This window comes from Carya illinoinensis, chromosome 8 (genome assembly GCF_018687715.1).
Source record: "Carya illinoinensis cultivar Pawnee chromosome 8, C.illinoinensisPawnee_v1, whole genome shotgun sequence".
Taxonomy (NCBI): domain Eukaryota; kingdom Viridiplantae; phylum Streptophyta; class Magnoliopsida; order Fagales; family Juglandaceae; genus Carya; species Carya illinoinensis.
Genome location: NC_056759.1, coordinates 34,746,296 through 34,769,707, shown reverse-complemented (window position 1 = coordinate 34,769,707; position 23,412 = coordinate 34,746,296). Strand labels below are relative to the sequence as shown.

Sequence of the window (23,412 nt, the reverse complement as noted above, 5' to 3'; positions counted from 1 at the left end):
GCAGCGGGTATAACAAAACCACGTAATGCAAAGAAAGAAAAGGGGGAAAATCATATCCCCAACTTTGCCAAAAATCATGCCTGTGTTTTCTTCAAGCGTGTGTTATGCCACACGTTAAAGCCATGAAGGTAAAACCACAGGAGCTGAAATCACAATGTTTTAGTTGCGGTACTGCAAACACGTCAAAATGAGTTGAAGGAACATAGGCCTGAAGATGGATGATATACCATTAAACAGATCTCGTTACATCATATACAGGCCCTACTTCGGCCATTATACAAGCTTTTAACTTCGGCAATTATACAAAAGCTTGGAATGCACGTCTATAGTTCTCAAAAAATAAAGACGATCTTGAATAATTTCTATAGTTTTTTGTCCGAGAAAACAAAGCTAGTAATTCCTATAATGTTTGTACTGTACAAGTTGTAATCTTTTCCCAACTGGTAGAGTTCTACATTGTACGTACAAAGGATTTAAAATAAATAAGACAACTCGTTATAAATTGAAGTACAAATAGAACAAAATGAGTGGGGAATCACTGTTTGACAAGTGGCCGAGTGTTGTTCCAAAGCCAGTGACGAGCAGAACCATCCAGCAATGGTGAGACCTGCAACTTGTCTAGATTAGTTATCATAAATGGAAAATGATATAAGAGCAACTATGTTATAATCTGTTTACAACTGAGTAAAAAAAAAAAATTGTTTTTTTAATTACTTGGAGCCGCTGCAAATACAGAATTTTTTAATTAAAGTAGAAAATATTAACATTTTTATGTCAGAAAACATTAATATTTTAATATATAGTAGTAGTTAAATTGTAATATAGTTGGTGTTGTATCATTGTCAATTGAGAAATAACAAGTATTCTCTTTTTCCTACAAAAATTCACATAATATTGGAGGCTCCAATCCTCTAAATTTTATGAAACCACAACCTTTCCTAACTCATACATTCCGGAAGCTTTAGGGTACGTTTAGTTCGTGAAATGGATTTTCTTATTTCCAAAGGGACCAGAATGCCCATTCCAATTACTTTAGGAATGGGAATAGACATTGATATTCTTTTGTTTGGTGACAACACATTTTGTTGATGACGAGGAGTGCCGAAAGACCTTGTAAACGTAACATGTCATTTACCCGATTAAACTCCGGACTCATGTAAAGTGTCCACATCATACATATCACGTAAATCAAAGGCTTTTCACAGATTTGACGTGGCCCCTTGAAATTGTTTGCCCTAAGGTTTGAACCTTAGAAGTGAAGGGAGCATACCACTAAGACCAAAACCCTTACCACTTGAGCCAACCTCCAGGGGTTTGGTGACAACACATAAGGTCTTGTTGGCATCGGAGTAAAATTCCTAAAATATCCAACCCCACAAATTTTGTAAAAACAATTCTTTCAATTTTGTAAGCCTAAATATAAAATAAAATCACACAGTGGCCATTCTGAGTGGGGTACAGGCTTTCTGAACACCCTATTCCAGTAGATGCTAGACAAAAAGAAGGCATTTGAAAGATTAACGCATCCTAGCAAGAACTCGCAAAAAGCATCCTTGATATGAGTCACCGAGGGGAAAGTTACACTGTGTTTCAACAACAAAGAGGCTATCATTTTCTTTAGCCTCTTTAGCTGGCCACCTACAAAACCTACAAACCTACAAGGGTGGCCCTCGAAATGGACTTCCAGGGTTGAGACGACATGGGGATGGTCTGGGCATCGTGGGTGTTTGTAATTTGCCAACCACCAGGGCATTTAAAGTTATTCTAAAATAATTAGAAATAAGGAATTTAAAAACTTACTACTCCAACGCACCAGGAATAGCTATTCTTCTCATTTTACGGAGGAATAGTTATCCCTCTCAGTTTGAAGAATAGTTATTCTTTATTCTTCCTTGTCCAAAAAAAAAATATATATATATATATATATAATCAAACTTAAGAATAACTATTCCATGGGAAGCTATTCTATTTCAGCATCCTATTCTGTTAACCAAACATACCCAAAAGGCTTAAACTCAATTATGACCACTTCAATCCTGAGGTCCAATAAATACATTTTGGAAGCTTATAAGCCAATTGCAATTTCAGGTTGATTCTCCTATACTTGAAAATTATAGTTTTATTTAAATCTAAGTTTATACAATTTATAAAAACTTATATATAACACCCAAAAAGTAATATGAACTTGTATTCTTTATATAATTATAGTTTTCTTGCTATAATTTTAAATAAATTCCTATTTTCTTTTCTCTTTACCTATCAAAAAATAATTTTAATAAAGTTCCTATTTACTGATCAAAAAAACAATTATAGTTTTCTTGCTACGTCTTCTAACAATACATATTCGCCCATAAAGTCATGTTGCATTCTCTGGGGTTTCTGGTCATCAGGAAAACCAAATAGAACAAACTTAGAAAATATAAACTATTTTATTTATTTTATTTTTCATTAGATGAATTATACTTCTCCCAACACAATCGAGGATCTACAACTAGTTTCATTCTAAACTAGTGACAAAACCAGGTGACCTAAAGTAGTAACATTTCATCTTTACTAGTCGATTAAACGTACAGTCTAATAAACCAATTGATTTCAATACTCTACATGTGACAAGGTACATTAAAAACAGATGTGCCCTTGATGAAACCTACTTCTAGGGTCCAAAGCTATGAGAAATAACAGATCATTAAAACTTGTTTCAGCAGTTGTTACCAAAAGTCTGATTTCCATGGAAGACAACTGCATGGAGCTAGAAATAGTTTCTAGATGTGGAATATTACCTTTTCCCAAACTTGTAAGTGGTACTCATTAAGCCAATCGACTTCCGCAGTTGAGAGCAAAGATAAATCGATCAATTTACTCTGCATGATGAAACCAAAAACAAGCAGTAATTAACTAACTTGTTTTAGACAGACTATTAAATAACATAAATCTTTTGAGGATGCTCATCTATTATTTAATTATAAATCATGCTCTTCTAACAGGCAGCTAGCACGAAATCTTAAAATGCTTTCTGAATTATTCCAGAATCCAGGTTAATAATTACTGAGATCTAGATTTCCAGAAAGAAACACAGGTAGTCATATATATATATATATATAGTCCTTTTGTGCATTTACCAATTAAACTTGATTAGGGTGGTTGGGGTATGGGGACTTTGATCCCTGGACATCCCTCATGAGAGATGGGGAGCAAACGCCAATAGGCTACAAGGTCATTGGCTACTTATCCCATTTGGATGTTGAGAATGTTGCCCAAAATTAACATCGTTACCACAGGAACTCCGCAACTAGTTCTTGGGCTATGCCTAATTAGGTGGTTTTAATAAATTTCTTACTTATATATTAAAAAAAGAAAAAAAAAAAAAAGAAGAACTCCACAACTAGCTACAACCATTTTTTTTTATATTCTTTTCTGCTCATTCTAAGCATGCCATAATTTTATGAAAAAAAATTAAAAAAAATGTACGAAAAGAATCTGAAATAAAAAATGTATGAAAAGAATCTGAAATTTGGTATGTTATAGTCACAAGTATTGCAAAATGAACTAGTATCCAAGTAGATAGGTATAGAGATGTCTTGCGCATTAGTGCTGAGTATCCATTTATTAGCATATACATATATGTGTTTGTGCACCCACATATCGTTGTGGGATGGGTGACTGTTATTTCACTTCCCATGCATTTAAACCATCACTAAGTCCCTTCGATTGCAGAAAAATTGTCACTTCTACGAAACTCGTTGTCAGCCCAGTAGAGCCACAAAACCAGGTATGTATGATCAAATATTATGTAGACCAAATTTCAACTAAAAGCCCATTGAAAACTACCCAAACAGTTGACGGAGACCTCAGCAAATAACCCCACATTGTAAACAAAGCAGGCTTTGTCCACTTTGAAGTTAACTTCTCTTACCGGGCCAAGAAATGATATTCTACACTGATATTGATTTTTCGCACAACCGTACCAGGATGATATTCATGACAAAGCTACGTTTACAGGTTAAATATTAGCATACCTGAATGGGGACAAATGTAAGTTTTTCAAATCCCAGGTATCCAACCCCTCCGAATCGATTAGGTGTGTCAACCTCTTTCACATAAAGGAGGTTCTGCAGAAAAGAAAAAAAAAAAAGAACCTAAGCTACAATGCAACAAGCATGTGCAAGAACAATAAGAGAGAAATAGTCTTTCTTTAACCATCTAGAGGATATCTGAACGTTTATAACAGAGATCAACCAGCATTACGAACAAATATATGCATATCTCACCCACACACGCACACAGAGCTTTCTTTATCAGAAAAAATGTGAGTAAAAAATTCAAAGCATTGTGCTCCCCCTCCCCCCGCCCCTCTTTTTCGAGAAAAAAAGCTGAACCTCTTGTAAAATCACAAAATAAATAACTAAAGATTTTTTTATTTTATTTTATTGTCGGGAAACCTCTCCAAGGCAGGGCCCTTTGGACCCACCCTTGCAGAGTAAACCCCGGTCCCGTGCACCACACCCTCGGAAGTTTCCCTACACGGAACTGATTAAATCGCTAGCTTTTCACTAGAGGATGTGGCCCCAAAGGATTGTTTGTACCCATGAGGTATTGAACCTTGGACCTTGAAGGGAGTGAGACCCCAAGACCAAGGCCTTCACCACTTGGGCCAACCCCTTGGGGTTTCTAAAGATTTTTTTTGTAAGTAAAAATTTATTAATTCCAATAGGCATAGCCAAGTACATTGGATGTATAAATAACTAAAGACTTCTGAAGAATCTGAACTACTGAAGGTTTTAAATTTTAACATCTAAAATGAAGATACAGGTCCTTTCAGAAAAGTATAGAAAATAACAGCTGTAATCAAGTTCACAAAAATTATTTATCCATCCTCGTCTTCACCACCATTTTCAATAAGAAGGTAATGAGAACCCTCTTAAACATAGTTATCCACTTAGAACTTAATATCTATATATATATATATATTCTTCTCCACCCCGAGAAAAACATTGGTTTTTGTCCAGCTGATGATGCTTGGAAGCATATCATTAAAAAAACCCATGTTCATCTACTAGAACCTTTTTGTTTTTTACTATAACCTAACAAAAAGAGGACATCACTAATAGAGAGTCCAGGTATATTTACAGCAAAGTTGAATTTTGAGTTTGTAAAAGAGCAGCTGAAAGAGTACCTCAATTCGAATACCAAAGGCATGGTCTTCATAATAGCCAGGTTCGTTGCTTACAATCATGCCTTTCAATAAGGGGGTCATATTTCCATATCTGTAGCTAATACTTTGAGGGCCCTCATGAACATTCAGTGCAGCTCCTACTCCATGCCCAGTTCCTAAAGATGGAAGGGAAAGAGAAATCATTTGATCATGTCAACAGATTCATTTAATTGGTTACTTCACAACTTCATAAACACATACCATGCCGGTAATCAAGCCCAATCTTCCAAAGGAAAGAACGAGCAAATGCATCCAACACAAAACCAGGGGTACATTCAGGGAATACTGCCTGATCGAGAGCTATGTGACCCTGCAACTGGCCACTATCAGAAAAATCCAAAAATAAAAAGTTCATAGTCAAAATTGACCCTACTAACCCTCAAGAAGTACAAGATGAAAATGAAAGCCACACTACATACACTACAATTTATAATCTACTAAGAGATCATTGGGGAACAAAACCCACAACTATAATGCACAAGAGTTCTGCTACTTGCAGGTAGGCCTGCAACCCAACCTATCCGGTCAGTATCTGGGCCCGCCAGCTCCCAGGTTAGTACAAACCGACCTGACCCGACCATAGTCTGGTCAACCCCCCCCCCCCCCCCCCCCTCTCCTCCTCCTCCTCCTCCCTTTTTTTAAATATTTATTTATTTTTCCAATGACATTTTCTTTCTAGGTATGTTTTTCCTTTCTTCAACCCGTAAGAACATGCTGGAAACTTGGTGCCTGGATTCTGGAACCTTCAGTGCTTCATGCCCAAAACCATCACTTAATGATCCAAACTCATTCATCATCTATCAACATTCTTTGGAGTAATACCCAGAATCTCTGTTCTTCGGCATACCATATTCTTAAATCTCTGTTCTTCAGCATTTGTCCACCGAAGTGAAACTTCCTCCCATATTCAACAGAACCTGGGAGTCGACAGCCACACAAGTATGGTTTTCCTCTCTGAAACCACACTAGTCCATTCAGGTACCTCAGCTTGGAGGTGAGAATCCACACAAACAAAAACTGGCAATGACGAACAGAAACAAAAATCATCTCCCAAAAGAAATCAGAGAAACAGAAGCAGAAATCAATGGAGCTGTAACCGAGCACCCATTTCTCGGCAACCAAACAGAAACTGGCAATGACGAACGGAAAAACCAGGTCGGACGGTGCAGAAGCGTTCCTGGCTGGTAGTGTCCCAAATCTGAGCCTTGACCTCCTTGCCGACAATTTTCGAGAAGTGGTGATGGCGAAGATAAGTGGGGAGGGGGGGAACAGTGGCGATGCAAAGAGAAGTGAGAGAAAGGGGGGGGGGGGGGGGGGGGAGCTGCTAGGGTTTCAATGTTTCATCTGAAGCATAAAACGTGGGCTTGTTTTAAGAGGCGGGTTGTACAGGTCGAACCCAATCATTAGTTAAAACCTATTTTTTTGGTTCGGTTTGGGTTTCACAGGCAGGTCGGGTCTAGCAGTTTCCTGCACAGGCCTACTTGCAAGCATGTCAATAAACACAGCTTATAGAATTCTTCTTCTTTTTTTTTTTTTTTTTTTTGATAAGTACTTGTAGAATTCATTATAGTTATAGAAAAGTCAAAACACCAATACTTTTTATGATAGCTGATGTTAGCCTTTCACATCAGCGGTTTGTTGGGTGTGTCAATAACCAAACTTGCAAATTGATTTTTTCAATGCACCAAATACCAGATTGTTGCCTATTCTTCATCAATAAAATCTTAACTTACACATAAAAAAAAGACCAGATTGCTTAAATGTAAGATACAAGAATATTCTGAAGTGCAAAAAGACCTGTACTTAAAAGGAGTTAAAAAATTATGCATATATTGGGATGAATACACCTTTCACCTTCTAATTAACAGGGTTTTAAACTTTTCACCCTTAACTACCAAAATCGACAAACTTCACTCTTCAACTGCCATTTTTTGTCAAAGCACCCTTAATCCAGGTCTAGCCATTAATGGAGAAATAGGTTACATCACAACATTGACCACTAATGGTCGGTGCTATATTAACAGGTGTTGAAGAATGCAAAGTGTAAAACGCCTGTTAGTTAGGGGGTGGGAAGTGTACTTTCCCTTGTATATATTTTTGTCGCATCATGCTATTCTATCGTGGTAGTTGAAGAGGACAAGAAATAGCATAATGGCAGTAAGCAAAACATCAGTGGTTCACAACCAGACAAACATTTTCCAATCAACATTTGAACTTAAAACCTGGACCCACTCCACCCAGATTCGTTTTAGCATCTGAATTCAGACAGAAGCCAACCTTAAAAAAACCATCTCTTCTCTTTACCATATAAAAATAAATAAATAAATAAAATAACAAACATTTAGCTACCTGTAACACTCGAGTGAAGCATTCTTTTTGTCGTGCAGTAGGTACACCAAAATGTACAGTCCTTGTTATGTCAGTAGTACCATCAACATATTGACCTCCACTATCCAATAGGAAGAGTTTCTTTGAATCCAACACAGCGCAACTTTCTGTTTCTGGCTTGTAGTGTATGATAGCCCCATTTGCACCAGTAGCTAGAAGAACATACTAACTGTGAGCAGTGAGGTTTAATAAAAGATAATAAAACATCTATATACATTATTATAAATATACACCATTTGCAAAGAAACTAACACAATGATCCTTTGCATAAGCACAAAAGGAATTGAAGCATATGATTTTATTTCTACATATCAATAAATAAATAAAAAGCATGGAAAACAAATTCAATCCATAGCCAAGCATGTTACAGAGATATAACCTCTTAAGTTCTTATTCCATAGGAGGTGGAACAAACAAAACCATACTTCAGAACTACAATGAAAGATTGCACAGTGGACATTCACCGTAACTAATTATTACCGTGATACACCACTTGGGAGGTTTGGCCTTTACACTATGACTCGAGAACAGGCAATCAGAACAAAAGAGGTTCACAAACCTCTTATAAGGTTATTTTGATCTAAACTCTAAAAGTAGAAAACAAAACTGATAAAATTGTAGAACAGGAGATACCACTGATAGTGTCAAAGCTTGTATCAATGAAACCGTACTGCTTCGAACGAAATTCAAGAAGCTTGTCAGAAACCTCGACCTCTGTTAGTTTCACGCCCTTGTGAATTTCATCTTCCAGCCAGACCCAAAACTGTGCTAGAGCAGCAGCATCCCTGCACAGAAGACATAAGACACGTCTTCCACAGTTTTTAGCAAAATTCATCTTTGTAAATGATAATATATATATTATATTTTATAAGTAAACGATATTATTGATAAAGATAGGCATAGCCCAAGTACACAAAATAGTATACAAGAGATAAGACCTTTCTAGGTTGCAGTAGTGAAAACAAGAAATCATGAAAATTTAGGCCTTGAAAGTCTACAGCTATGGCCCATAGAAATAAAGTACGGAAAAATAAAATTTAGGTCGAAGTTCCTCTAGTGTCCGCTCCTTATCTATGAATGTCCGATTGTTATGCTCGTGCCATATGCACCACATAATGCAGATAGGGACCATCTTCCATATGACTTTGATTTGTGAAACACCTCCTGGAAGTGTCCAGCTGGCCAATAACTCAACCAGTGTGGCAAGTATTACCCAAGTTAACTCTACTCGGCTGAACACTTCAATCCACAAGGCTCTAGCTGTCTTGCAATGTAACAAGAGATGATCCACTGTCTCGACGGATTTCTTGCATATGCAACACCAATCTAGAATAACGACCCGGCACTTCCTCAGATTATCGGTTGTCAAAATCTTGCCCAGGGCAGCTGTCCAAGTGAAGAATGCTACTTCGGGGGGCGTCTTAATCTCCATGGGAATTGAATATTCAGTAATTGTGTGAGAGACTTATAGAAGGATCAAATCGAGAATGCACCCTTACCTGCAAGTGTCCACCACAACGTATCGGCTCGTTGTCCATTCAGCTTCACGGAATACATTAGGCTGAAGAAAGCCTCAAAGCTGTCTGCTTCCCAATCTTGGGCCGCTCTACTGAAAGTGATGTTCCATTGGACTTGGTCCCCTGATCGAACCATGAGGTTCACCACTGAAGATTCTTGATCACATGCCACCTGGAAAATAGATGGAAAATAATCCTTTAGAGCCTCATCCCCGCACCATATATCCCTCCAAAATTTTATCCAAGAACCCACACCCAACACTAATTTACTATGGCGAGTAAACACCCCCCACCCTCGTCTAATGTGCTTCCAAACCCTCACTCCATAGGCCCCATTCACCTCTCTAGTACACCAACCACCACACAAGCTTCCGTATTTGCCATCAACCACCAATTTCCTTAGGGCTTCTGGTTCCATATTATATCTCCATAGCCATTTCCCAAGTAGGGCTAGATTGAATGTTCTCATATTTTTTATACCCAACCCACCTGAAGAGATTGGCCTGCACACCTTGTCCCAATTGACTAGATGGAATTTGAATTCATCCCCCACCCCGCTCCATAAGAAATCATGGTGGAGTTTTTCAATCCGTGCCGCCACACTAGCTAGAATTGGAAATAAAGACAGAAAATATGTTGGTAAGTTAGAAAGAGTATTCTTAATTAGTCATCCTGCCACCTTTCGACAAGTACAATTTTTTCCACCCTGCTAATCTTTGTTCTATCTTCTCGATAACTGCATCCCAAATTGATAAAGCCCGTGAGGTAGCCCCCAACAACAATCCCAAATGTTTCATGGGAAGAGAGGCTACCTTACACCCAAGTGTGCTGGCCAATTGCCGAGTGTAGCTGACGTTCACAACTAGCACTAACTCTGATTTATCGAAGTTCACTTTCAAGCTTGACGCTGCTTCAAAGCATAATAAGAGTGCCTTCAATGCCCTTAGCTGGTTTGGATCTGCCTTGCGGAATATTAGTGTCATCTGCATATAATAAATGAGATATAGTAACAAGGCCCCGATTGGTGTCACCAACCAAAAATCCAACCACAAGACCATTCATAACCATGGCCGATAGCATCCTACTAAGGGCCTCCATGATGATAACAAAGAGAAGTAGAGACAACGGATTTCTTTGTCTCAAGCCACGAGAACTGCTGAAGAAACCAACTAGGTTCCATTAATCAAAACTAAGAACCTTGCCATTGAGATGCACCATCTGATCCACGTACACCATCTCTCCCCAAAACCACATCTCCCCAGCAAATATAGAAGGAACTCCCAGTTTACATAATCGTACGTCTTCTCCATATCTAGCTTACATATAATCCCTGCGATACCAAACTTTAATCTGCCATCTAGGCATTCATTGGCTATAAGGACTAAATCCAGGATTTGTTGACCCCTTACAAATGCATTTGGTGGCTTCATAATTATCTTACCCTAAGCCTCCCTTAATCTGTTTGCGAGCACCTTGGAGATAACTTTGTACACCCCATTAACGAGGCTAATGGGCCTATAATCCTTAACCTCAGATGCTCCAATCTTCTTCGGGATCAATGCAATAAAAGTAGCATTTGCCATTTAGGCTTTTCTCGAACTTCCCAACCGAGAACAATTCTTGAAACATGTTCATTATGTCCTCTTTCACTATGTCCCAAGATGTTTGGAAAAATCTCATCAAAGAGCTATCTGGACCTGGTGCTTTATATTTAACCATTCTTCTTACTACATCATAGACCTCTACTTCCTCAAAAGGTCTCTCCAACCAAGACGTTGTCTGTGACTCAATAGAGTCGAAACCAATCCATCAAGCTTTGGCCTCCACCCTTCTCGTTCTGTAAGCAGCTGTTCGTAGAAATCCACCACATGATCCCAAATCACAATAGCCCCCATGCAGTCTATACCATTGATATTTAGCATCTCAATGGAATTATTTCTCCTATGAGAATTAGCTACTCTGTGGAAGAACTTTGTGCTTCGATCCCCTTCTTTCAACCACAATGCTCTTGACTTCTAACGCTAAGAGATCTCCTCCTCTAGAGAAATTAATCTCTCCAACTCTGAAGCTAGCTCTACCTTCTGCGATAATTCTTTTGGGGAAAGGACTCTATCCTCAAGTATCCTCTCTAACTCTTGTAGCTCCTCCACCATTTTTTCTTTCGCTCCCCTATGTCTTCGAAGGATTGAGAGTTCCAAAACTTTAAATCATTCTTTAAAGCTTTTAGTTTGCCTGCAAGTATGTAGGAATGGTACCATGAAACTGATAAGATCACCACCATCACCTTATGTTGTCCACAAAGCCTTCACTTTTAAGCCACATGTTTTCGAACTTAAAATATCGGTGCCCGCCTTGGATACCACCACAATCTAACAAGATGGGAAAATGATCCGAGCAAAGACAAGGCAACCTCTTTCGACACACCTCCGTGTAATGCATTTCCTAATCCGGTGAGATTAGGAATCTGTCCAGCCGAGACCAAGTTTGATTATTGTACCAAGTAAAGGAGCCCCCCATGAGAGGAAGATCCACCAGATTCAAGTCAAAAATACATACTGAAAATTCTGTCATTGCTAGGCGCATTTTGCTATCTTCGGATCGTTCACTGGGGAACCTTACGACATTAAAATCTCCACCTACGCACCAAGGAAGGTCCCACCAGCTATGTATTCCAGCAAGTTCTTCCCATAATAGTCTTATGATATTGTCTACATTTGGCCCATATATACCTGCAAAAGCCCACAAAAAATTATCTTCCACACTTTTAAAGGAGCATGCCACAGTATACTCCCCTACAAAATCCTCTATTTTCTCCACCACCCTTCTATCCCACATCACTAAAATTCCACCCGAAGCCCCATTCGATGCAAGATAGACCCAATCTGCATAAGGACAACTCCAAACACTTCGCACTATTTTCCTAGAAACAAATTTTGGCTCGGTTTCTTGTAAACATACTAAGTCCGCCCTCCATTTCTGAAGCAAATTTTTTATATGAAGACCCTTATTTGCCTCATTCAACCCGCGGACATTCCAAGACACAATTTTCAACTTCATAAAGGAGATACAATTCCCTTCCCTTTGGATTTATCATGGCTTGAGTTGCCCTGATAGTGCAACGACCATTTGAGTCTCTTAAGCTGAGAGTGGCCCACCTCTATGGCAGTGAGAAGAGCCATAAACTGTTCCTCAAAATCCACACACTCCATTTCCACACAGTGTTGAATTTCCTTTACCTTGCAGAGCACCCAGTCAAATACATTGGACTCGATTGGTAATAAACAATTTAGAGGAAAGGGCTCCCCTTTGCTAGAAACCCACTGTGAATTCGATGACATCCCCCTCTCCTCCTCCCCAAACAGATTTTTGCCCTCCCATTCGACCACAGTACCCACATCAGGGACCATCCCCTCGTCACTACCACCAATAGGATTGAGCATCTGAGATATCCCCTCTACAACATCCTTAACGAATTCCAGCTTCTCCTCACCATCTCTTTCTAACAGCATCTCAAGGTGCTCCTCAGGTTGTTGTGGAGCCTCCGCCTGGGTAGGTGGTGCTTCCAGAGTGTTTGTCGGCATTTTCTGGCCACAATAAGCCGAGATTACGGCACTCGGTGGTAGGATCTCCTCTGTTTCCCCATTTCACTTCACTGCCGTTAGTTCCACCATCATCGCCGGCACCTTCTGGACCTTTGTCAATGGTCCCAAAGCTGGTCGCGGTGCACCCAATGCTTTTCCCGGCAAGGTTGCAAGGTTTTCGTATGTGGTGGGCCAATGGTCACCCCCCTTTCGAATTCTACGCACGGGAAGGGGCCCAACAGGCTGAGGCTCTCCCCCTTTTTTCCCCATGGGCTAAGGCCCAGCAACTCTTAACTAATTGGGGCCGTCAACTAACGGGCCTAAGCCCTTGATACGCTGCCCATCTCCCTCACCTAAGTCCACACAAGGCCCACCTATTTCCAAGCCGCCCCCCCCCCCCCCCCAAAAAAAAAAAAAAAATCAGCATCAAGTTCAACGCACTGTATTAGCCAATCCACCTTATTCTACAAAGTACCCAGCTAAGCCTTCACTTCCAACAGTGTACTATGGACTTCCCCCTTTGCCATGCCAACTGCAGGTCTGCCACTGTACAGGACAAAAATCTATGCCAAAGCAGTGTCCATTACCTTTCCTAGTAGTAGCACCTCTCCGCAATTCCGTGCCGCCATCCCCTTTTCAAAGTTCACGAGGTTGCTCCACCATCAACAGCTCCCTGTAGGAGTGAGGTTGTGGCTGGACCTTCGCCGCCAGTGGTCTCTTCAGTCCTCCATCACTGTAAGTGACTCTCCCTTCATGAATAAACTCCCGCAGTGCCTCCCCCATCCTTCTCCACCCTCTGCCCTCCTTCTCCTCATGAACGAATATAAAGTTCCTTTTACCACCACCACCATATTTCACCACTGCAATATAATGGCTGTGACCATTCAAACAGCGCTACACTATAGAACTGCGGCTACCTTCCTTGACTGTGGTGAAGAAATCTATCTTTTCTTCCTTCATGCAATCCTCCAAGGCCTTTGCCAACCATTGCACAGTTGAATGTCCCAGTACTAGCTTTGTCACCACCCTCCAGCTTCTCTCTGTAATAACCAAGAGATCCCCCTCCTACAGAAGTGAAAAAAGTTTTGATTCTATCGCAATGCCCTTTGAAAAACCCATCCTAAGCACACCAACACCCCAAAGCTCAGTTGTATAACGCCATCACGGACCACATAAACTCAGCGGAGAGAACGAGTGTTTGTTTTCCATCATCAAGAGAAATTGGATGTGGCAAATTCTAAATATATGCTTCTATTTATTTGTAGCACTCGGAGAAAACAAGAAATGCGCCAGCACTGATAGTTTGACCAAAAACAATGAGAAAAAGTTTAATTCCTTCATAGTACTTCTATTAGTTAAAAAAATTACTATTCATCAAAATTAGTTTAAAAAAACTACTAAAACAAGTTGGTAAATAGCAAACGTGCTGACTTTAACGCTTACATTCTAAATCACTCTATGGTCTGCATATACAAAACCGATGATTCAAGCTTAATATTAAGGCATTGAAATAAAATGATAAGATGAAAAATATAAACATTAAATCATCAAAAGATAGCAGGTCCCAAAGGAAGCAACGAATTACCTTAAATGAGAATTCCTCATCCCTTCTAGCTCGGCATGATTTTTTACTGCCTTTGCCACTGAGATAGGGGATGACTTATATACTCCACTGTGCCCCTCAGACTGACCATTGGAGCTATCATGCATCTTACTCTTACCCTTGGCTTTATTCCCACGGCTCCCAGTAAATCTCTCGCAGGAAGACTTATAGGTATTGACAATAGCCGCATTAACAGATGATGTATCCAGCCATAGGTGAGTATCTTGTGCTGCCAAACTGAGAAAACATAATCATCTGGTATTCTTTTTCAGTTTATAGTGCTTATGAACTAAGTTTACTCCAGTATGCATGTAAAAGCAAGCCTACAGACACCGTAGTCTCCATATAGGTTGGTATCTATAACAGATAAAGCTGAAAGGATGCATTTGCAGCACTAAACATGTGAATAAACCAACCAGAAGTTCAATTCCAACTACAGCAGCATTTTTTTATGTCATTTAGTTCCAACCTTTGACTACAAAGCTACCCCTTGAAAGGTGGATTTTTATACACGTGCTGTCCAATGTGAGAACAAACTGATTTCCTCGCAATTTCGTTTTAAAAAGCCTGTCTAACGTAATGATGACCTCATGAATCAAAATAAGGGATTTCTGACTGCTGAAGAACTTCTGACCACAGCAGTCTCTAATCGCTGCTGTTTGGGCCTTCCTAGGATACTTGATATTAAACCCCTGTCCCAGTGCTGGAATAACATCAACAGCGTTCCCGCGTGCACACTTAGCAAAATCTTGAGGCTCAAAAGTTTACTGTTGGAGCCCAAATCCAGACCCAATCACTAGGCTTTAATTTACCTTTAAACCTTCGTATTGTGTACAAATCACTTCATTAGACGGCCTTAAAAATCACCTAAATCGAGTGCATGCTTGCTGGAAATGTGCTACACATACACTCTGCATCATTCAGCCTAGGGTCTGAATGCAACAAAATACAGCAGTTAACCTTTTAAGGCGTTAGTAGCCTAAAGTGGAGGAATTGCAGGAGTTAGAGGGGAGGGAATTATCGGGAGATTCCTCGAAGGAGATGATTGTGAGGAAGGGTACAGTCTTGGCGAGTTTGGAGAGGGTGTTGTTGTTAGAGGAGACCTCTTGGTGTCAAAAATCCAGGGCCCTTTGGTTGAAAGAAGGTAATAAGTGTACGAAGTACTTTCACAAAGTGGCAAACTCACATCGACGCAATAATGCTATAGAGCCGCTACACTCAGGTACTCAGGTGTTATCCTCTCCCTTGGACTTAGAAAATCATATCGTGGATTATTATGAGACCCTTCTCTCAGAACCGGCTGAGTGGAGGCCGAAGCTTTATGCTTTATCTTTTGATGCTATTGACTCTCAGAACGCGAGCGTTCTGGAGAGACCCTTCAATGAAGATGAGATCTACAAGGTCATTGTTGGGATGACTAAGGATAAAGCATCGGGCCGGATGGTTTTTCTATGGGGTTCTTTCAAACTTGTTGGGACATTGTCAAAGGGGATGTTCTAAAGGTCTTTAGAGAATTTCATTCTTTTGAAAAGTTTGAAAAATCCCTTAATGCAACTTTCATTGCGCTCATTCCTAAGAGACACGGGGCTTCAATTATTGAGGACTTCCGTCCTATAAGCTTGATCAGTGAAGTGTATAAGATTATCTCAAAGGTTCTTGCTAACAGGCTAAGCCCGATGTTGGAACATATTATTTCCAAGCCTCAGAACGCATTTATTTGTGGAAGACAAATTCTTGACTCGGTGCTCATTGCAAATGAATGCTTGGACCATAGATTGAGGGAGGGAGGCTCAGGCATCTTATGCAAGCTTGACATAGAGAAGGCGTATGATCATGTGAATTGGGAATTCCTCTTATACCTGCTCAGGAGGTGTGGTTTTGGTGATAGGTAGATTGCCTAGATGAGTCATTGTATTTCGACTGCTAGTTAGTGGTACACCTGCTGGATTTTTTGATAGTTCTCGGGGTTTGCGACAAGGAGATCCCCTATCTCCCCTTTTGTTTGTCATAGTTATGGAGGCTCTTAGCCCAATGGTGCAGGCCGCAGTTGGTGGAGGTATCTTATCTGGTTTTCAAGTGGGTAATGGTACTGGTGGCTCGATTATTATCTCTCATCTTTTATTTGCAGACGATACTTTACTTTTCTGTGAAGCAGATAACAACCAAATTCAAACTCTACGTGCATTGTTACTTTGCTTTGAAGCAGTGTCGGGACTCAAGGTGAATCTTGGTAAGTCTGAGATGGTTCCGGTGGGTGTGGTCTCAAATATACACAGTCTAGCAAGCTTATTGGACTGTCAGGTGTCCTCTTTGCCTTTGAAATATCTGGAACTTCCATTGGGTGCAACTTTTAAGGCTAGAACTATATGGGATGGGGTGGTGGAGAATATAGAGAAAAGGTTGGCTGGTTGAAAACGAGTTTATTTATCAAAAGGGGGCCATCTTACTCTTATTAAGAGTACCTTTTCAAATCTTCCCACATATTTCTTATCTTTGTTTCCTTTACCGGTAGGGGTGAGGAACAAGATTGAGAAAACCATAAGGGCATTCTTATGGGGGGGCTTGGGGGAGGAGACGAAATTCCATCTAGTTAGTTGGAAGACAGTTTGTGCTCCAGTTACACAAGGAGGGTTGGGAGTGCGCGACTTGAGAACTTTTAATAAAGCCCTTTTGGGGAAGTGGTTATGGAGATATCATTTGAAGGGGGCGTCTTTGTGGAAAGAAATTATTGATGCAAGATATGGAGCTGCTTGGGGTGGTTGGTGCTCCAATGAAGTGGGTTTATGGAAATTTATAAGGAGTGGGTGGTCTTGTTTTGAAAGACATGTTCGCTTTGTAGTTGGAGATGGTAATCGTATCAGCTTCTGGAGGGATGTGTGGTGTGGAGACCATACATTGGAAAGAGTTTATCCAACTCTTTTTCGTATTGCTACTAATAGGGAGGCTTCAGTGGCAGATGTGTGGTTATTCCTTCATGGTGCTCATCAGTGGAATGTTCTTTTTATCAGGGACTTTCATGATTGGGAATTGCCTATGGTTTCAGATTTCCTCAGCTTACTATACTCCATGGGAACTCCTATGGCACAGTGTGAACACTTGAAGTGAAGGTCTAATAATAAGAAGAAATTAATTGTAAAGGCGTATTATAAACTCTTATCATCACAAGACCACTCTCTCTTTCCTTGGAAGAGCATTTGGAAGTCTCGTGTGCCTTCTAAAGTAGCATTTTTTGTATGGAATGCAGCCCTTGGGAAGATCTTGACCACAGATAACCTGAGGAAGAGAGGGTGGGTAGTGATGGATTGGTGTTATTTGTGTAAAAAGAATAGAGAATCTGTTGATCATCTCCTACTACACTGTGAGGTTACGGGATGAGATTTTCCAAAGGGTTGATGTTGCGTGGGTTATGCCCTCGAGAGTGATAGATTTGTTGGGTTGTTGTAGGAAGATGCAAGGATGTCATCAAGTGGCAGCAATGTGGAAGATGATCCCGCTGTGTATCATGTGGTATCTTTGGTTGGAAAGAAATGCACGCTGCTTTGAAGACAAGGAACGCTCTTTGGTAGAGTTGAAGAACTTTTTCCTACACACTTTATTGCTTTGGTTGTCCGCTATTGTATTAAACGGGGACAATGTTCATGAGTTCCTGTCTTTAATTCATCGCACATAGAACGTCCCTAGGTGTTATGTATACTTCCTATGTACACGGGCTTTGCCTATTTTCTAATTAATAATATTTTTCTCTTACTTATATATAAAAAAAATAAAAAAATAAAAAAAACTAGCTTGATAACATTTTTCTGAATGCTGGGCTATTTACTGAGTATTTGTCTAATTCATTGTGTTATAACTACCTAGGTAACGATGAGGACAAGTTTGCAGGACAAAATCAATAGAAAAGACAGAGATCCAGTCAAAACTGAAATGTGTGTTATTCACATGAAATGTTATGGAGTAACATTCCTAATCTTATCAGGAAGGGGATGCTACACACACACACACACACATGTGTAGAGGTAGATAGATAGGAGAGGTCTCAAATTTACCTTTCTATTTCAGAAAGAATAGAATCATATGGCCTCAACTCTATGCCTGCATTCTTCAAGCGATTCATCACATCTGGCGTGACCTTAGAATTATCTATAAATAATTTTGCTCTATCAATCTCCACAATTAAGTATGCATACATGACGGGTGAATGTGGAACGTCACTTCCTCTCTGCAAAACAAAAATTGAGATTTCAATTTAAAGATTAGAGATGTAAAGAGGAAAAATCATTGGACAAATTATTAGAACTTTTCATTTCAATCTTGTGAGGGACAGGGCAGCCCACTCAAAAAAAAAAAAAAAAAGAAGAAGAAGATGTTGCTGCAGAGGATGTCCCATGTCTCTAGATTTCTTCCCCAGGTTCAACACCTCATAGGTGCAAACAATCCTTTGGGGCCACACCCCCTGGTGAAAAACCAACGATTTAACCAATTCCGTGTAGGGAAACTTCTGAGGGTGCGGTGCACGGGACCGAGGTTTACTTTGCAGGGGTGGGTCCAAAGGGCCCTACTTTTGAGAGGTTCCCCAACATAAAAATAAAAATAAAAAGGATTTCTTTCCCAGTTTTTAAGGAGAAGCATAAAACAGCAAGAATTTCCAAAATTTCAGTAGACATGTTTTCCAAAATTTCCAATCTAAAGGTGCTGTGCAGAAACATTACCAAGTTCAACAGCCATGCAACTTCATCAAGCATTGATATGACAATGGCAGATGAACCAGCATCCACAAGTTCAGATCTCAGCAAAGATAATTTCGATGCTACATCTAAACCAGCATATTTTAGGTCATGCATTCTGATTGGTTTGTTTGGAGGTTTAGGTCTTGATTCTCCCCAAATTTCATCCACCAGATTTAAATCGTATAAGTAAACCAGCTCATGATTCTTCTTTGCAATGGCCTCTTTCAGTTCCTCTGCAGCATCTGAAGAAAAAAGAAACTGCTCCCTTCACAGTACCAAAGACAGAAGCATCAGAGGCAGTCAAGTCTGGAAAATGCTATAGTAGGCATGAATAAGTTAAAGCAGATATTGCATGCATCAAAAGGTGTTTTTTTTGGGGGGTGGGGCGGTTAATAACAACCCAGAGAAGGCTCATCCCACATCAAGGCCATTTATTCCAAAAGGACTAGTTAATAGTACAATCAGAGCCCACTGGAATTACTAAAGAACAAGAAGTTCTCCCTCTCAAGTAATGTGTAATCCTATTCACCACCTATACTCAATCTATACGGGGTATCATAATCTCCTCCCCTTAAATTCCCGACGTCCTCGTTGGTACTGCTCAAATCCCACATTTTTGCTGGAATTGATTCTGATGCAATTTGTAATGATCCAAAGAAGGCTCAAGCCACGTCTGGGCCATACTCCAGAAGGACTAGTCAATTATATAATTGGATCCCATTAGAATCACTATAAAGAGCAAAAATTTCTCCCTCACAAGCAATGTGAGATCTCATTTGGCCTATACTCACTCAATACGGGGGTATCACAGGGGGAGCCGAATATGGGGAGAAAAGCAATGGATATAATCTAACAGATAGTATATGGAATAACATGACAGTCAGGTATGAATCAGATTATTATGTATAATATCCTAACTTTTGAAAAAGTCCCATAAATAATGAAAAGATGAAATTCAGCATACTCTCCATGATTGTAAGTGCAAAAGATGACTGGGATCTAAATTTTAATATGAAAAAAGAAAAAACCAAATGAGTAGTCAAAATCAACACTTGAAACAATGGATTGCACTGTGCTAAAAAAGAATAAGAAATATGGTGCAGCCATTTAAGCAGCAACGTATTGCTTACAGGATCAATGCCAACCCTACTACCAGCAGTCAAAACATCATTAAGCCATTCACTTGTGGTAGGAACTCCAAGATTACCAGCCCGCATAAGAATCCAACTAGAACTCAGCTGCTTCTCAGCCTAATCATTAGAGAGAAAAAAAATATTTAATATTAATATCGTCCCCACCACCTATTGTTAGACTGGACCAAAGAGAAAATTGGAGAAAAGAAAAAAACATTTTGACTTGCATATGGCACAGAGCTAAAGCTGAAGAGTTGAGACAAAGATTATCCTTTTCTTAAACCTGGAGAAAATAACGGCCATCCGTCCAAAGAGCTGCTTTATCCTTTGTGACAACAGCAGTACCAGCACTGCCAGTAAAACCTGATATATAGGCCCTCCTCATATAACATTCAGCTATGAACTCACTCTGGAAGCCAAAATGAAGGCAATTAAGATTTGCTGGAGGCAACATTTGAATTCACAAAAATTATTTCTAGTCCCATAACAAAGAAACATAAACCTCATAAAGACTAAGAGATTTCAGTTTGTCCTCAACAAATATATGTTTTTCTTTTTATTGGCACTTGGTGTGCGAAAACAAACAACAAATGTATGCTTGGCCAATAAAATCTAATACAATGAGGAGATAGTTGGAGAAGTTGAAAAACCTATACTTTTTTTATCACAAATGCTGAAGGCATTCAAAATAACAGACCAGAACACAGGGATGAGGTTTTTGTCAAGCTTGGCATTGCTTGGGTGATGCCTAAGAGTGTGGGGAACCTTTTGGCCTGTTGGAGAGGAATTTGAGGAAATCATCAAGTGGCGGCTGTTTGGGAGATGATTCCTCTTTATCTTATATGGTGTATTTGGAATGAGAGGAATGGTCGCTGTTTCGACAATACAGAACGCTCAGTGGATGGGATTAAGGATTTCTTTTTTCATACTTTGTTGCTTTGGCCTTCGGTTATTGTAATGGATGGGTTTAGTCCCAATGACTTTCGAGCGGCTTTTCAACTTTAATTTGTAATTAGGTGTTTTCTCTTGTATTGGCTATTCCTAGGTACGTGGTTTTAATAAACTTCTTACTTATAAAAAATAAAGTGAAATAAGCACGAGTTCAGCCTAATCATTGAAAATCCAGCTGCAACACATCAGCAAAACCACCAAGACTTCGACTAAAACCCAAGAATCCAACCTGGTGAGCGTCCTGAGAGGGAATGATATACGCGTCGATGTTAACCCCGGGTATCGAGAACAGGTCCCGGAGCTTGCGGAGCTTCTCGTCCGGTTGTGAGCCGGTGCTGTGCCTTTTGATTTCGGAAGAGGGCTTGGCCGTGATGGGAGTGCAATTCCGGATGGTAAGGATTGGGGCGTTTGGTGATTTAGTGAAAAGTTTGGGGCGGCTTTTGAATTTGTGGAGAACTGGGAATGAGAAAGAGAGAAAATGGAGGTAGCGAGGGTGTGTATGAGTACACATTAAGGGTGATGGTAACAAGCCCATGGTAACCATGTTTAGAGAGGGAAACTGAGTTCTAGAGAGAGATACTGAGAAGGCAAACAGGAAAAGCATCACAGGTGGTGGAAGAAGAAGGTGGGGCCTTGAAGAGTGATGAAACGGTGACGTTTGGTGGATAAGGTCTCCTCCAATAAGCTCCTAATGGCTAGAAACCAGAGGGAAACAAACGACAATCGTTTAGTGAATGTACATATATATAGTTCATGTTTATTAATACTTTTATCTTAATTAAGTAAATAAAATGTAAAATATTTCTTAATGTGATTTCATTTTTTAAATAATTTATGAACAAATTCAAATCATTCAAAATAAAAATAAATAGACCGTAATTATAATATAATCGAATATTGTTTAAATTTTAAAAAATTAAACGAAGTTACAAACTGAGTTTGAGAGTTCAATGATTATTCAAAACTCAACTCGCCCTTGATTATGAACTTAGTTGTTTGGTTATATCTCTTGCTTCTCTTGTGATCAAGTTCACATCCAAATGTTTAGATAGTTATAAGAAAAAAGTGGAGCAAAAATCACGAGAGACGGTATATTGTCTAGTTTGTGGAAAGTCCATTTGCTAAGTTGTAACTTGAGCTACATCTTTCAACAAATCATCTTCGGATATTAGAGCATTGGCTCGATTTGGATTGGGATGGGCTCTCAACCCATCGTATCTCATATTATCTTATTATTATAATTTTTATTAAATTTCACATAAAATATAATAAGCAATTCAACTTTTTCAAATTTTAAAACAATAATAATATTAAAAAATAATATTCTAACAATATTTTTTCAACTTTTAACTTTTATCTTAACTCATCTCATTTCAACTCACTATCCAAAACTAACCTTAGTAGTGGCCTAGCCATTCTTTAGCCAAATTTTAACTAGAAAATTCACTTTTATTAATTTAGTTAGCCACTTTTCAACAATACAAAATAATAGGTTCTCTAAACTATCACTATTCTATTAAAATATTGGTTTTCTTCTTTTCATTTATTTTAATTCTAATTGTAATTAAAATATGTATTCTTTATAATTATAATTAAAGTACACTTTAATTTTCTAACGTTCATATTATTCCAATAGATATAATTTTTTAACGGTTTTTTTTATAACAATCATATTCTTCTAACGATATTTTTTAACAGCTATATTTCTCCGACGTTTATATTCTTCCACTATAAAACATAAAATTTCTTCAACCATTTCATTCACTTCAACTCAAGTTTATCTCTGAAATCATTTTTTTGTCATTTTCTCCTGATCAATCGTTCGTTTTTTCACAAAATGGCATTTATCTATTCAGATTCTAATGAAGAATTTGAGATAGCAAGACAATTTATTCTTAAAGAAGAAAGATCAAGCTTACGTGGTTTTTCTAAAAAATCACGCAGATTCATCAGGCCCGATTGATTACAAACCAATCAAAATCTTTTTCACAACTATTTTGCTGATCCTCCAATCACAAATACTTTCGAATGAGATTTTAAATGAGTCATTCTCTATTTTTTTGTATTTAAACTGCAGTAGAAACTCATAAACCTTATTTTGTCCAAAGACAAGATGGTTTTAAAAGGCTTGGTTTTTCTTTCCTTCAAAAGATAACAGCTGCTTTGATGATGCTTGCATATGGTGTCACGGCTGATTTATAGATGAATATTTGAAGATTAGAGAGACTACCGCATTAAGAAGCCTAAATTTTTTTGTCAAAACAGTTGTTTCAATTTTTTCTGAAGAGTACTTAAGGAAA

The 23,412-nt window shown here is 39.0% G+C and overlaps 1 protein-coding gene across 1 annotated transcript; it reads right to left on the bottom strand.

The window, feature by feature from the left end:
• Positions 1–326: 326 nt before the first annotated feature.
• LOC122318314 (aminopeptidase P2) lies at positions 327–21,729 on the bottom strand. The gene is made up of 13 exons (XM_043135554.1): positions 21,342–21,729; positions 20,445–20,570; positions 20,159–20,278; positions 19,011–19,286; positions 18,348–18,520; positions 14,284–14,538; positions 8,234–8,385; positions 7,562–7,752; positions 5,414–5,522; positions 5,174–5,328; positions 4,017–4,109; positions 2,781–2,861; positions 327–607 (listed from the first exon to the last, which is right to left on the bottom strand). The coding sequence occupies exons 1-13, from the start codon at positions 21,714–21,716 to the stop codon at positions 536–538; spliced, it is 2,178 nt and encodes a 725-aa protein (XP_042991488.1). The 5' UTR covers positions 21,717–21,729; the 3' UTR covers positions 327–535.
• Between the last annotated feature and the right edge of the window lie 1,683 nt (positions 21,730–23,412).

Coding starts and splice junctions, on each gene's coding strand:
- LOC122318314 (XM_043135554.1), bottom strand. CDS start 21,716: ATGCTTTTCCTGTTTGCCTTCTCAGTATCTCTCTCTAGAACTCAGTTT. Junction 4,110..5,173: donor CCTTTGGTATTCGAATTGAG/GTACTCTTTCAG, acceptor TCTTTTCTGCAG/AACCTCCTTTATGTGAAAGA. Junction 2,862..4,016: donor TTACATTTGTCCCCATTCAG/GTATGCTAATAT, acceptor TTCATCATGCAG/AGTAAATTGATCGATTTATC.